This window comes from Monodon monoceros, unplaced genomic scaffold (assembly GCF_005190385.1).
Source record: "Monodon monoceros isolate NGI ecotype Baffin Bay Population unplaced genomic scaffold, NGI_Narwhal_1 Super_Scaffold_13, whole genome shotgun sequence".
Lineage (NCBI taxonomy): Eukaryota > Metazoa > Chordata > Mammalia > Artiodactyla > Monodontidae > Monodon > Monodon monoceros.
Genome location: NW_021703769.1, coordinates 80,303,645 through 80,318,950, shown reverse-complemented (window position 1 = coordinate 80,318,950; position 15,306 = coordinate 80,303,645). Strand labels below are relative to the sequence as shown.

The 15,306-nt window shown below is 48.0% G+C and overlaps 2 protein-coding genes across 17 annotated transcripts in view; one reads left to right on the top strand and one right to left on the bottom strand.

Moving 5' to 3' along the window:
* The window catches only part of ZSCAN25 (zinc finger and SCAN domain containing 25), a 33,130-nt gene extending 23,758 nt beyond the window's left edge, over positions 1–9,372 (top strand). For 3 of the 16 annotated variants that reach the window (XR_003793150.1, XR_003793151.1, XR_003793149.1), the window contains exons 7-10: positions 17–2,938; positions 5,291–8,548; positions 8,679–8,748; positions 8,988–9,372. Coding sequence is in view for 2 of the 16 variants with exons in the window: in XM_029220673.1 (XP_029076506.1) it covers positions 17–849 (833 nt within the window). In the remaining 14 variants the exon portion in view is untranslated. Of the gene's footprint in view, positions 1–16; positions 3,866–5,290; positions 8,549–8,648; positions 8,749–8,987 lie in introns of those variants that run through there. The other 13 variants (XR_003793153.1, XR_003793156.1, XR_003793157.1 and 10 more) reach the window with 13 other exon arrangements.
* Positions 9,373–9,890: 518 nt separating this feature from the next.
* On the bottom strand, positions 9,891–12,993 carry LOC114894207 (olfactory receptor 1F12-like). Its single transcript, XM_029220698.1, is given in 2 exon segments — positions 9,891–10,961; positions 10,963–12,993. Coding segments are annotated over 2 exon segments (846 nt in total). The 5' UTR covers positions 11,476–12,993; the 3' UTR covers positions 9,891–10,628.
* Between the last annotated feature and the right edge of the window lie 2,313 nt (positions 12,994–15,306).

The window sequence follows — 15,306 nt, the reverse complement described above, 5'->3', positions numbered from 1 at the left end:
CTCCCTTGTCCTGTAGGCCTGGGGAGCAAGGAAAAGGAGGCGAAGACCCAGCCGGCAGACCCCAAGGGGCCGCTTGCTCGGGGGCCGGCAGAGAGGTTTGGGGAAGCCTCTCTCCAGGTCCCGGAGTTCGGAAGAACCTGTGAGCAGGAGGCCGGGAGCTCGGTGGGGAACGCGCCCGGGCTGCCCCCTCCCCAGCGCGGCATTGCCCCCCTGCCTGATGACCTCAAGACCCACAGCTCCTTCTGGAAGCCTTTCCAGTGCCCCGAGTGCGGAAAAGGCTTCAGTCGGAGCTCAAATCTGGTCAGACACCAGCGGACCCACGAAGAAGACAAGTCCTACGGCTGCGGGGAGTGCGGGAAAGGCTTCGCGCTGCGTGAGTACCTCCTGAAGCACCAGCGGACCCACCTGGGCAGGCGGCCATACGCGTGCGGCGAGTGCTGGAAGACCTTCAGCCAGCGGCACCACCTGGAGGTCCACCAGAGGAGCCACACGGGCGAGAAGCCCTTCCAGTGCGGGGACTGCTGGAAGAGCTTCAGCCGCCGGCAGCACCTGCAGGTGCACCGGCGGACGCACACCGGGGAGAAGCCCTACACCTGCGAGTGCGGCAAGCGCTTCAGCAGGAACGCCAACCTGGCCGTGCACCGGCGGGCCCACACCGGGGAGAAGCCCTACGGCTGCCAGGTGTGCGGGAAGCGGTTCAGCAAGGGGGAGCGCCTGGTCAGGCACCAGAGGATCCACACTGGGGAGAAGCCCTATTGCTGCCCTGCCTGCGGCCGGAGCTTCAACCAGCGGTCCATCCTCAACCGGCACCAGAAGACACAGCATCGCCAGGAGACCCCAGGGCAGTGAGGGCGCCCGGCCGAAATGCCCGTCTTTTGCTCACAGAAGGTGCCGGAGAAGGTGGGGCCTTCTGGAACCACCAGGCGGAGGGAGACCTCATTGGAGGATGCGCCCCCCTTTACTCACTGAAGGGTTGGGGGCGTCGAGGGACGTTGGGGGCAGAGAGGCGCTTTCACCCATTTTCTTTCCACTCGTCTTACACATAGGGGAAGGGAGAGGCCTGGTTTATTTGAGAGGCCAGAGGGCACAGCATCTCACGTCTCCTACCCAAGTGGTGCTCGTACTTTCTTTTACCCTTTTTGAGGAAGCAGTATCCGGAGTTTCAGTTCAGGTCCTTCAGTGGATGTTCACGTCCACCTCCTGAGCGAGTCTGGTTGTCAAGGTGAAATCTTGTCCCGTGTCGGCAGCTTGAACCTCGTTTTTCTGAGGGCTGTGCCCCTTCAAGAACATTAGCTCTGTCTCCCTTCCTTCCCCCAATTCTCTTTTCCATTTAACAGATATTTATTTGCTAAATAACACCTACTGTGCGCCTGGTTCTGGGAGTGCCGTGAACAAGACAGATGAGACCTCATTCCCCTGGAGCTTGTGATTGGGCCCTGGAAGCAGACTCGTTAATGACGCAGAGCACCCTCAGTTCCCTTCACAGCCAGTGCCGAGAGAGAGGAAGTCCTCTCAGGCTCATTCTGCGCTCCTTCTGCCCTGCCCCTCCAGGTGCCTGATCTTTTCCTCCCAGCTGGGGTCGCTCAGGCAGCCTCCTTTATTTTACTTTATTTGCGGCCCCCTTTGTCTCTGTGACAGTCTACTCGTTGGTGGTTTCCCCATTCCATTATTCCTTGAACAATAACAACTGTCCACACATCTGTTAGGAAATTAATATTTTGCTTTTGATCAGTGTATAAACATGAGAGTATTTTAAACAAACATCCAGGTCTGTATAAAATTCTAATTAAATGGGGCCGAAAGATGAACTAGTATTAATACCCTGTATTTGATGGCACTTTACAGTATATAAAATGTGCTGCTTCCCTGTTTTCTCACTTGACTCGTTCCACAAATATTTATTGAGGCCCGACAGTGTGCCAGGAACTCTTCTAGGTGCTTGAAGTACATCAATGAATAAAATAGGCAGGGTGTGGAGGTGGGGTGGGAAATCCCTGTCCTCGTGGAGCTTACGTGTTGGTCAATGTATTTGATCTTCAGAACCACCCAAAGTGGAACCCGTGGCTGTTCCCCGGGACCCTTTGGACCTGGCATCTGAGCCTGTGCCTCAGTCCTGTCAGCTGGCCCTGAAATGCATTCGCCACCACCTACCTCTTGTTCCTGAATCATCTCCGTCCTCAGTGCATCTCTGTCCTTGTCATCTGAGAGGTACTTGGGGTCCTCAGGGCCACCTGGAGATGATGAGACGGTAGCAGTCTGTTTTGCATGAGTGCCAATTAACGAAAGACAAAGATGTTTGTAGGCATCAAAAAAACACATTTTTTAAAAAAATGAGAAGATGCAGTGTTTGTAAATGTGTTTAAGCTTTCTTATATTATTTTGCCGTCGTTAAAGGTTTTCCTTTCTCTTGGACATTCTGGAAACCGCCTAACTAGCCTGGACCGTGCTGCAGTGTTGTAATGCTGTGCCTTTGGACGCCGACTGCTGAGTGATTAGTTTTCTGACGGGACTGTAAGTTAGTCTGTCTTTGGACTGTGTCCTGTAATTGCAAGATGTGATTTGTCTCATGGTGCCTCTTGATATTATATTCTTTCACTGGGATTTTTTTTCCCCCCATTTTCCATTGTAAATAAGGTAAATGGTAATGACTTTAATACAGAGAGTTACATTACTCAGTCCACCTTGAAAAACATTATTTTATCACTCATTTCTTGGCAGATAACTGTGGTGTTCACTTTTGATTTAGCGAATGATCTCCTGGCCCTTCAGTTGTCCCCATGAGGCTGCGCTGACCAGGGCGCTGTGAGATGTCCATTCTCTGAGATGCTGGGCTGCTACTTCTCAGCAACATCGAGGTCCAGATGCAGAGTCAGCTCTTTTCTTCCCCATGCCCCAGACAAGCCAGGCAAGGCTTACAGCCACCTGGAGGCCAAACCCAGTAAGAGCCTTTTCCTAAGCCTCTGGCCTGTAGTCTGTGTGATGTGGGGGCTGACCTGACCTGAGTTTGGCCTTTTCTGGAAGGTCTGTATTCCAGAGCTAGGCGGGGAGTTTGGGGCCAGCGTGGCCTCCGAGTTGCTCATCAGTGGGCTTCTGTTTACCTGAATTAAGTGGTAGATTCTCTGATCATACACTGGGTTTCCAGTCAGTTGAGATCTCTTGAGGGAGCTTCTGTAAGAGGCCTTGCTGTCTTTCCCACGTGGGCTCCCCTGTCCGCTTTGAGACCAAAGCTCATGGACAGTTCCTCAAAAGAGTCTCAGAAGAAATCTTTCCCCATGGAGTTGTAGTAGCCTTATTTTTGGTATCTATTCAAATGTCAAATATTGTTTTCTGTATTTTTCTATTTAGGAATTTTTCATAACAGAAAATTTCAAACATAGGTAAATGAATCCTCATGTATTCATCATTCAACTTTATTTATTTATTTATTTATTTGCGGTACATGGGCCTCTCACTGTTGTGGCCTCTCCTGTTGCGGAGCACAGGCTCCGGATGCGCAGGCTCAGCAGCCATGGCTCATGGGCCCAGCCGCTCCGCGGCATGTGGGATCTTCCCAGACCGGGGCACGAACCTGTGTCCCCTGCATCGGCAGGCAGACTCTCAACCACTGCGCCACCAGGGAAGCCCATTCAACTTTAATATATACTCATAACCAATCTTGTTTTATCTCTACCCCATCCTCCTCCTCATCTTCCTCCCCAGTTGAACTATTTTAAAGCAAATCCCAAATGTTGTTTATAGATATTTCAGTGTATACCTCTAAATGGTAAGGATTCTTAAAAAAAAACCCAAAACCCCACAATACTATTATCATACCTAAGAAACTGAGCAGTTGCTTAATTCCAAATTAATATTAAAAAAAAAAAAACCACAATTTAAAAAAAACCTTCTTTAAGATCAAAGTAAGAAGACTTCCCTGGTGGCGCAGTGGTTTAAGAATCCGCCTGCCAATGCAGGGGACACGGGTTCGAGCCCTGGTCTGGGAAGATCCCACATGCCACGGAGTAACTAAGCCCGTGCACTACAACTACTGAGCCTGCACCCTAGAGCCCGCGTGCCACAACTACTGAGCCCGCGTGCCACAACTACTGAGCCTGCGTGCCACAACTACTGAAGCCAGTGCACCTAGAGGCCGTGCTCCACAACAAGAGAAGCCACCGCAATGAGAAGCCCGCACACTGCAACAAAGAGTACCTCCCGCTCGCCAAAACTAGAGAAAACCCGTGCGCAGCAACGAAGACCCAATGCAGCCAAAAAAAAAAAAAAAAAAGTAAGATCCGTAAATTTTAATTTATTGCTTTGTCTTCTAAGGCTAATAATCTATAGTTCCTATCCCTTTTTCCCCTTGAAAAGAATTTTTTTTTTTAATTGTAATTTTTTATTTGGCCGCGCTGCATGGCTTGTGGGATCTTAGTTCCCCGACCAGGGATCGAACCCACACCCCCTGCAATAGAAGCGTGGAGCCCTAACCACTGAACTGCCAGGGAAATTCCCCTCCCCTTGAAATTCATTTATTGAAACAACTGAATTATTTATCCTGTGGAGTTTCTCACACTCTGAATTTTATTGTTTGCATACTCATGGCATAATTTAATATAGCTCTCTGCCATCTGATTAACTAAAAACTTAGGTGTAGAGGTGTAGCCAGATTTGTATTTCACACTTTGGCAAGAACACATTGCAGATGGTGGCATGTCTGGTTGTTTCTCATATGATGTTGGGAGCCTAAATGCATTTATTTCATTAATTCTATAAAAGATTATAAAAGATTCTTCGTTTATTAGCTGGAAAGCTTCTGTAAGAAATTTCCCCTCAAAAAAAAAAAAAGAAATTTCCCCTCACTATTAGATACAGTTCCTAGAGGAAAGGAAATGCTTGACTCTTCCTTCCCTTTATTTACCTGTCTTCACAATAATAATGATCTGGTGGCTTTGCTTCTTATAAAAGTGATCAGTTATTATTATTTTTTAATCAAAATGCATTAATGAATTCAAACCAATCCACCACAGTTGTTATTCTTATTGATCCTCAAATCATTTCGCTTTTGGCCAGTGGGAACCTCTTCACATTGGCTCCTAAATGGACATAACCCTAATCATCTTTGATAGCTTCTTTGCTGTCTGGTGTGACAGGTTGTTACAAGATCATCTTGTGCATTTCCTGCCCCTTTTGAGAGTGAAGGGAAGTGCTATTAATTATGTCAGGACAGTGGTGTAAATGGGACTCCAGGACAAACAGGGATATTTGGTCACTTTATATTTAGCCTTCACTGTGTATGATTGGGTGTCTGCAGTTCCCTCACACAGGGCTAACGTGCACTTCAGGGCCTGGCTGCGCGTCGTGGGCCATGCTGCTGTGACAGGTAAGGTGCCACTCCCAAGGGGTGTGACCTTTGTAAGAGAAACCCCATTTTATCCCCTGGGTGTTAACAGAGCCAGGTAACTTTCTGCCCAAGGTGTGTCCTGGGGAGCTAACGCATTAAAAAATTGCCTCTCAAAGTGTATGCCAGGGTGAATGTTGTCTGCAGGCTGATTAAGTGTGCTAAAAATACTTTCCGTACCTGTTTTATCCCGGCCTAGGGAAAAGTATGAGAACCTTTGTTTCTTAAAAAATAAGCTGGTTTCAAGTCTACTTCTGAGACAGGGAAAGGAACTGGCAGAACACGTTTCTCTAGAGTCTACTTGTTCTTTTAAACTCTGCCCAAGTTTCTCAGCCTCTCCACTATTCTCCCTTTGTGTCAGGAAATTCTTTGTCTTGGAGGCTGCCCTGGCTTTTTTGTGCATGGTAGGCTGTTTAGCAGTATCCTTGGCCTCAATCTACTTGATGACAACTAAAGATGTTTCCAGGCCTAGCTAAATGTCCCCTGGGGGCAAAACTGACCCTGGCCGAGAACCCCTGCCCTTGGGGTTCAGGGTAAGAGCTGAAAAGACTTAGATGGTTTAGCTATTGAAAGGACTGGGCTTCCAAGGCCTGGAGCTATTTCCTGCTAACCTTAAAGAGCCCTGGCCTAATTTCTAGAAAACAAAGGAGTTACTAGAGATCACGTGGGTTAAATGTAGTGTTGCCAAGCAGAGCCAAGAGCTTTTGGAGTGGAATCTCAGGATGGGGTGCTGGGGTCTATCACAGGCAGCCTGGGTGGTTGCTTTGGGTTCCTTTCAGGCAAGCACCTGCTGCACTTCTCCACACAGCAGCGAGCTTTTGCCTGGGGCTAGGTTCACCATCGTCAGTGAACGCATGCGTAGTGAGAGCCAGTGAAGCACAGTGCAGCCAGTTCCAACATTTTGCCTCCATGATAAGGTCTCCTAAGGCCCACAGTAGTCATAAATACTTGAATGGATGAAAGACCTGGATTTCTACCTTTTTCGTAGCTAGAAGGCTCTCTTGCGGGTGCCTTAGGAGGGAAGAACCCTGCAGCAAGTTGCCCCCCAGCGCCCCCGATCTGGCAGTCATCTGTAGCTGCTGTCCTGCCAATTGCAGTTATGTTGAATTCACTTAGAAATTCTACAAGTCAAAGAAATTCACTTGGGCTTCTTACAATTTCATATTCCTATCTTGCCTTATTTTTCTTTATTATCTTCAGTGAAGGGCATATTTCTAGAGATTGGTCTTATCCAGCCCATTCCCAGGACTGACCTGTTTCAATAAAAAATTTCAGGAAACATTTGTTATAAAGTGGGGAAGGCAGGCAATTGTCTTCCTTGTGTTTGTCGCTGGGAATTTAAACTGCTGGGAGAGTGAGGATGGAAGGGGGGGGTGTGGGTGATGCAGATGTTGGGCCCTGAGAAGCAGAGGGACTTAAGAGAAGCAGTTTGGAAGAGCGGAGAGGTTCCAGTAAAAGGTCTGCCATCGCTGCCACGTGCACCACCGTCTAAGTGGCCAGAGACCAGGAAATAGGGCAGACGTAAGAGCTTGCTTCATGTTTTCCCTTCCTAGTTAAAAAATGTGTTTTATTGAGAAGGTGGTATATTAGCTTTTAGAGAGACTGGGAAAAAGTGGTGGTAGAAGTCTGTATTTGCCTTCTTGAGTCCCACCTGCAGAAGCTGTGTGAGTCTTACACCATCTCCACGTCTGTGAAGAATTTGAGAAAATCCGGTCTCTATCATCTAGACATTTCGCTGACTCCTGTGGAAGGGCTCAGCATGTGCTGTGAACTGGAAGAACAGAGTGAACGATAAGCAGTTTATCGTTGAGAACCAGTGTTCCCATTAGGTTTTCCCAGTCTTCAGTTCTAAGCATTCTAAGGTGCTAATGGAAAGAATGGAAAATAAGAGGTGGAAAAACCAAGAGTTTAAACAGCATGGTGGTAGCACAAATGGAGGGATGGAGTGGAATACAGGGTTCAGAAATAGACCCAGCTCTATATGGAAATTTAACTTATAATAAAGATGGTATCTCAAATCACTGGTCATGCTGTTAAATTAATTAAACAAGGAGACCGTTAGAGGTGATTCTTAAGCCTTGGCAGCCTATATAAGCAAACCAAAACCTCAGCCTGTAAATGCCTCAAGGTTAAAAAAAATCGAAACCTAAGGACGACCAATCACAAACAGCCAACTTGACTTTCCTGTATAAGGCAGCCTAAGCTATAGCCACTCAAATAATTTCCTCCCTTTGCCTTCTTGTCTTCTCTGTGAATGTCTTGCCCCTACATCCTGTGGCTGGAATGATTTTTGCTCAGGTAAACTCTTAAAATTTTTACTATGCCTCAGTTTATCTTTTAACAATGCTTTTCAACAGAGATTCTCAGTGTCATCTGAAGACCACTTACATCAAAATCACCTGGGGAGCTTGTTTAAAATGTAACTGGGGGGGCTTCCCTGGTGGCGCAGTGGTTGAGAGTCCGCCTGCCAATGCAGGGGACACGGGTTTGTGCCCCGGTCTGGGAAGATCCCACATGCTGCGGAGCGGCTGGGCCCGTGAGCCATGGCCGCTGAGCCTGCGCATCCGGAGCCTGTGCTCCGCAACGGGAGAGGCCACAACAGTGAGAGGCCAGCGTGCTGCAAAAACAAAAACAAGCTATTTAAAAAACGTAGATAATGGAACTATTTTTTCCCCTTCTTTTTTTAAAAAATTTATTTTAATTTATTATTTATTTTGGCCGCACTGGGTCTTCTTTGTGGCGCGTGGGCTCTTCATTGCGGCACGCGGGCTTAGTTGTGGTCTGTGGGATCTCAGTTCCCCTACCAGGGATCGTACCCGGGCCCCCTGCATTGAGAGCTGGAGTCTTAACTGCTGGACCACTAGGGAAGTCCCCTACCCTTTCTTCTTGAACATTTTATTTTTAAATAGAAGTTAACATTTTGGTATCTTCACACGATTGGGTTTATGTTATCAAGTCTATAAGAGTGGCTGAGCTTCTGAACTTTTTATAATTGACCTGTGTGCAGGTCATTCCTTCTTATTTACCCTGTAGCAAGCAGCCTCCAGACCAGGACTTGAACCAGGCTGAAAAGGTGTTTGCTGTAAGAGAAGGGTTATCTTATCCTACGCCCTTCCTTGGAAAAGTAGGCATCAGAGCAGGCAGTGTCCTCACAACCCATGGATGAGCAAGGTCAGTTGAAGGTCTTTCAAATTTATTTGTTGCTGCCTCCCCCCCAACTTTTTTTTTTTAATCTTTTTCTTGTTCTTTTTTTTTTTTTTTTTACCTTGAGGCCAAACCATTGTATTATTCACCATTATAGTAAATGCATACGAAGACCTCTTCTCCATGCTGACGTCAGCTTTTCTTCACATCACTTTCATGGGTTTGAGGTGAGATTTTATGGCTATTATTGTAGTTTTATGATTAGAGACCCAGGAGAGCTGAAATCCAATAGTCCCAACTCCTGAGAGATCCCAAGGAAACAATATGTTCAAGGAACAATAGCAAACTTTGAGCCAAAGTACAACTCTGTTAGTATCTGAGTTATACCCAGTAACCTCCATCACGGGCTCACTGGTAAAAGGTGGGCTGAAAAGTAGCTTTGGCCTCCCTTGCTTCCCACTCTCAGCCCCAGATCTGAATTGAGGACCTGTGTGCTCAGGCATGGTGGGGAGAGAGAGAGACAGAGAGCGAGAGAAGTGACTGGACCTAAGTGGAGACTCCAACCAGACATACGGATAGAAGATGAGCAGTCGGGGGCCAGGCTGGAAGGAAGGGAGCTTCATGCCTGGATGATGACCCTTTAGGGCACACTGCCCTTCATAAAATATGGACCAGAGAACTCCTTGGGCTCTGATCAACCAGCTTGGTAAACTCTTTTTCCTTGTCTGGTGTTGGGGAAATATAAAAGTATTGGTTAAGGCAAAATCATGGGGAGAAAGGCCATAAGTGTTCCTTTTCCATGTCTGCTGTCAATTTAAATCAAAACATTAAAATTTAAAAATATCTTTAAACTCGACTCCAACGATCCTGTTTGGGGTAGAGTTGAGGTGAACTCTGCAAAGTGGAAGAATGCAAAGCAGAGCATGAAAGGGGCTATAATAGAATTCAAATTATATGGAGTTCCAGAGGAGAAAAAAATACTTCCTTTTGACTGGGGAGACTCGAGGTGGCTTCACGAAGGGCGTGGTGTTTTATGCGAGCTTGAAGGACAGTGAGAGTTTTGATAGAAATGAGCAAAATGGGATGGCTGGAATAGCATGAGAGGGCAAAAATGCACGGTGTGTTTGGTAGAATGGTCAATTTCAGAGGGACTGGAGTCAAATGGCTGGTAATCGGAGGGGCCAGGACTGGATGCCAGTTGTGCTGACTTTCTGGGTAATGCTCTCCCAGCTCTGCCATACCCCTTGCAGCCTAGGATATTATCCTGTTGCTCAGGAGGCCACATACAACTTCTTCAGCCATAAACTTGTTACATGAGGCCTTTCCCCTTTGTCTCCTTCTCCAGGTCCTTCCTGTAGAGAAGCACCTTCATAAGGATTATTGTGGCTCATGCCTTTTATGTGCTTCACACCCAGAGAACCAGCTCTAAGTCTAGCCTCTCTTCTCTCTTTACCGTGTGGCCAGCAGACCTCTCTTTCCTAAGAAAAGCACATAAGTGGGACAGTATGGGGCCTGCGTAGGTGTTCAGCTGAGACAGTCATTATAGGCATTCCTGATACAAGTAGGTAGAGCTGTGGAGCTCCACCCGGCAGAACCCAAGGCCGAGAGTGGGGCAGCTTTGAGGAGGACCGTGAAGCCTGTCTCCAAAGCTAGGTTCAACCCAGAGTGTGGGGTGGTGGTGGAAGAACTGGAGGAGTTTGGAAACTGGGATGCTTGAGGGTTAAGGGTCTGAGGCTCTGTGGGGTGCATGGGGGCACTCAGAGGGCATCTCTTTGGCACAGGCTGTCAGCATAGGTCACAGATTCCTATGAGCTCACCCTTCACATGAACCCCCTCCAGAAGGTCTGCAGATAGAGCTAGTTTATACCTGTTTATGTGGTCCTGTCTTTACGGGAGAGTTTATTCCCCTTTGGTAGTCTAGGCAGTCAGTGCAGGGGCCAAGAAGTTTGGGACTTGCAGATTACTTATGGAGCAATGAGAGGCTTCCCTGGCCATGGTGACAACCCAGGACAATGAGGTCTGTGCTCCTCCCACCCTCTCTGTGTGGAGCCTGTCCCTGGGGTTCATCCTCTTCCTAGCACAGAGGCCCTGAAGGAGAGCTCTGCTGTCACAGCCCATGGGGTAAAGCCTTCAGGTTGACAAGTTTCCTTAGAGCTCCCTTCATGTCCTTGTTCCTCAGGCAGTAGATAAAGGGATTCAGCATGGGGGTGACCACCATCTACATTACTGAAGCCAGAGAATCCTTGTCAGCTGCGTGGGAGGATGAGGGACTCAGGTAGACCCCTGTGATGGTCCCATAGAAGAGAATGACCACAGCAAGGTGGGAGCCACAGGTGGAAAAGGCCTTTGGTTTGCCCCGGGCAGATGGCACCTGTAGCACAGCAGACACAATGTGGATGTAGGAGACGAGAATGCCAAGGAAGGGGATGAGGACCGCCAGGTCCCCCTTCCAGCAGAATCATGAGTTGGTTGAGTTGGGTGTTGGGGCAGGAGAGCTGGATCAGGGGAGCAAGGTCACAGAAGGAGTAAGGGATGACGTTGCTGGCACAGAACTCCAGCCGGGCCATGAGGAGGGTGGGTAGCAGGGAGTGGAAGTTGGCGAGGGGCCAGGAGCTCCCCAGCATCAGGGCACAGACTGGCATACTCATCACCATGGAGTAGTGCAAGGGCTGGCAGGTCGCTGTGTAGAGGTCATAAGCCATGGCCATCAGGAGGAAGTTGTCCATGTTGACAAGCAAAATGCAGAAGTAGATCTGGGCTAGGCAGCAGCCATAGGAAATGGACTGAGTCTGTGTCTGGATGTTCACCAGCATCTTGGGGACTGTGGCAGAGATGAAGCAGAAATCTACCAGGGAGAGGTCGCTGAGGAAGAAGTCCTTGGGCATGTGGAGGTGGGAGTCTGAGCCAATAGCCAGGATGATGAGCAAGTTCCCTGCTGCCCCGACCAGGTACATGACAAGGAAGAGCCCGAAGATCAGCTCCTGCCTCTCGAGCTGGCTTGAGAGCCCTAGGAGGATGAACTCAGAAGCGCTTGTGTGTGGTTTCACCTCTCCATGGTTGGCTGGTCCTGCTAGGAGATCCAGACCAGGAGCAGACTTTAGAGAAGATGGAGGCGCCCATGCCTCCCTCCTTCCCTCATATAATCCCTCAGCTCACATCTCTGTGTTCATTTGGTAGAAACCCAAAAGAAGTCTCTCTACCTATCAACCAGGGAGTCCTGTGGCCTCAACAGATCCCAAAGTCAGGATTTTAATGGTTTTGCCACCAAAATACTACTGCACCTGAGCCCCACAAAACCCCATGTGCCATCTCTCCAAGGAGAATCCTTGTGACATACGGCCCGGTACTCAGTGGTGGCAACAAGGGGGGTACTTAGGGTGTCTTAGCCCCCCAAAATTCTATCATACCCTCTGTTGTGATGTTATAAGTAAAGAGCTATAGGAATGTAATTTCCTCCTACTCCCAATAGGATTGCCACCCGAAGGCCCTTGCTATACAGAATTCTGGAACCACAATGGCACATACATGGAACCTGAGGGTAATATTCGTAAACATCCTCCTTCCGCACAAACCTCCTTCCCCACCAGTATTTTATCTCCCATGTTCTTCCACCCACATGGAGCCCAGGGATCAAGATGCTCCGGCTGCCACTCGTCACCGACCCTGGGCCACCTTGGTCCTGGTGATGATGCTGTGGGATGGAGTTGGCCAGAGCAAACGTGGACAGAAGAGCCTGCTGACTGGGACAGCTCAGCCAACCCTTCTGCTGGGGCTGATCCAGGAAGGGCCTCACCTCTGGAGGGAAAGAGTTGCCCCTGCAGATTACAAAGAGAAACTGAAGGTGTAACGTTGCCCAGAGTAACAGAGTGGGCAGCAGGGCAGCATAGGGGTCCCTCAAAGCTGGAGTTCGTAACAGTTCAGTGCGAGCTCAGCTGAAGTTTCACTAGATAGAAATGATTTTTCAGTGCTTCACAAGACATAGTTAGTTGGGATTTGGGTCCTATAGAATGTAAATCATCAAGAGGGAGGGGGAGAAAGAAGCAACTGGAGTTACTGTGCTGCTTGGGGATGGGGAACAGCTGACGGGGGAAATCAGTCTGGAAAAGCTATGGGAATCGGTATGGCCCACCTGGGAACTGTGCAGGCAGTGAAAGGGGTAAACGGTCTTGGAAGGCTTTGTCTGTGCCGCCATTTTGCTTGGAGCAAAGGAGCTTACCGGCTCAATTGGGCAACGTACAGCAGGGATGGAGATTTCAGCTCTGCAGCAGGACCCAGCTGAGCTCTTGGCCTCTGTTGAGCTATGCCTTAGTATGGAAAATAAATGGCTCGTTTTGAATGAATGTTTTACTGATGTGATTTTTTTAAAAAGAATTTGAGTATTTGGTGACCCAAAGGCAAGAATCTTTGGTAAAGGACAACCATAAGATATAAATGCAGGAGGCTAAGAGAAATCTGTTTGGTGAAAAGTAAGAATGAAGGGAAACATGTATTTAATATGGGTTAAATCCTCATTTGATCAGTACTGGTTAAAACAGCTCTAAAACTGGGTGATGTGAGAGATGAGAAAACAATGAAGGAAATGGTTCTTGTTCTTGAATGGAAAGGTAACTCCTTAGCCTAGGGAGCTGACATTGAGCACCTACTGCGTGTCATATACAGGACTAGGCGTGTGCATGTATGTGCATGTATTTAATTTAATCCTCACAACGTATATAAGGTAGGTGTTATTATTCTTATTTTACAGATGAGTAAACTGACACCTAGAGGGTTTGAATAATTTCCCCGGAAGACATCAGGATTTGATTCCAGGTTGGTCTGATTTCAAAGCAGTACTTTGATTTTCTCAAAAAGACCAAGGAAGTACTACTGGGTAAACTTAAACTTGGGGCATCAGTGTAAATGGATCAGGGAATCCTGCAGTGACCAGCACAGGGGCAGGAGGAGGGGAGTGTGGAGCAGGTTGGATAGGGCAGGGACATGGTGGAAGAGGGTCGCCTGTACTAGGGAGAGAGGGCTTGTTCGTGTGGCTGCAGCATAGGTGCCGAGACTGACACGTGTGGTGCAGTGACAAAAGCTCTGTCTCTTTCTTGACTAATGTTCCTTTTGAACCAGGGTGTCTCCATCCTCTCTTTTCCTGCCCATCCTCCCACTTCCCCAGAGGTATGGGAGAAGAAAATGTCCTTGTTACTATGTCCCACTGGTTAGGAAGATAGTCTTTCCTAGTACTCCTATTTTAAGAACACCAAAGCTCAAAATGTCTAGCTTCAAACAGAAAGGATCACCACCCCCATAGCATCTGGACCATTCCTGTCAGCATGCAGACATCCCCCAGTTTGAAAAATCCACCCTTGACCTCACATTCCCCTCCGGCCATCAGCTCATTCGTCTACTCCCCTTTTCCGCAAAAGTCCTCAAAATGTGGTCAGTACTCATTCTCCAGTTCCCCCTTCCTGTTCTCTCACGTAGCCCCCTTTTCAGGCCTCCCCACCAGTTCCTGGAACTTCCCTCCTTAAGGCCACCATTGCTCGTCTCCTCAGGCTCCATCTCCCGAAACCCAACAGAAACCCAACAAGCTGGAGCCAGCACTGCTGGTCACTTTCCCCTTCTTCTTTTTTTAAATATGTAAAGTGATTTCATTACTTATTTCTTTATTTTTTAAAAATTTATTTATATTTATTTTTATCTTTGGCTGCATTGGGTCTTCGTTGCTGCGCGTGGGCTTCCTCTAGTTGCAGCGAGCAGGGGCTACTCTTCGTTGTCGTGCGAGGGCTACTCATTGCGGTGGCTTCTCTTGTTGTGGAGCATGGGCTCTAGATGCACTGGCTTCAGTAGTTGTGGCTCGCGGGCTCAGTAGTTATGGCCTTGTGGGCTCTAGAGCGCAGGCTCAGTAGTTGTGGCACACGGGCTTAGTTGCTCCGCGGCATGTGGGATCTTCCCTGACCAGGGCTCGAACCCGTGTCCCCTGCATTGGCAGGCGGGTTCTTAACCACTGTGCCACCAGGGAAGCCCTACAATCGTCTCTTAACCGGGCTCCCTAAAGCCTCAGCAGTCTGTTTCTACACAGCATCCAGGGTTGAATGTTAAGAAATGTAAGTCAGATCATGTTACTTCTCTGCTCAGAATCCTCCAGTGGCTTCCCATTTCACTCAGAACGAAACCTAGAGTTCTTGCCAAATCCCACAGGGCTACGCATGACCTGGGCCTCTGCCCTCTCCCTGATCTCACCTCCTTTATTGTCCCTCACTTTTGGCAGGCCAGCCACGATGGCCTCCTCACTCTACCTGGACACATCAAGCACATTCCTACATTAGGGTCTTTGTACTTGTTATCCCACTGCCGAGAATTCTGCTCCATTATGATTTACTTCAGTTTGATTTCTGCTAAAATGTCACCTCTGTTCAGGGTTCCCCCACCAGCTATCTAAAATAGTACCCCTGAATCTGTCTTCTTTCTTATTTTTGCTTTGTTTTTATTCTCAGCACCATCTCTCTCTCTCTTATCATCTGTATTATCTATCTAATCATCTATTATCTATCTGTCTATCTATCTATCATCACTGTGTTTCTCTAGAACATGAGAATGTTCTAGAGAACACTAGTCTCTAGTGTTCTAGAGAACACTCATGAGAATGAGAGCAGGAACTTTATTTTTATGTATTACCATATTCCCAGTTTCTAGGACCGTGTCTGGACTATAGGAGACATCAGTGTTGTTGAACGAATGGGTAGCTGTTCTTAATGTCCCCCTTTGTGACCTCATGCCTTTGAGATTGGGTGAGACCTTAA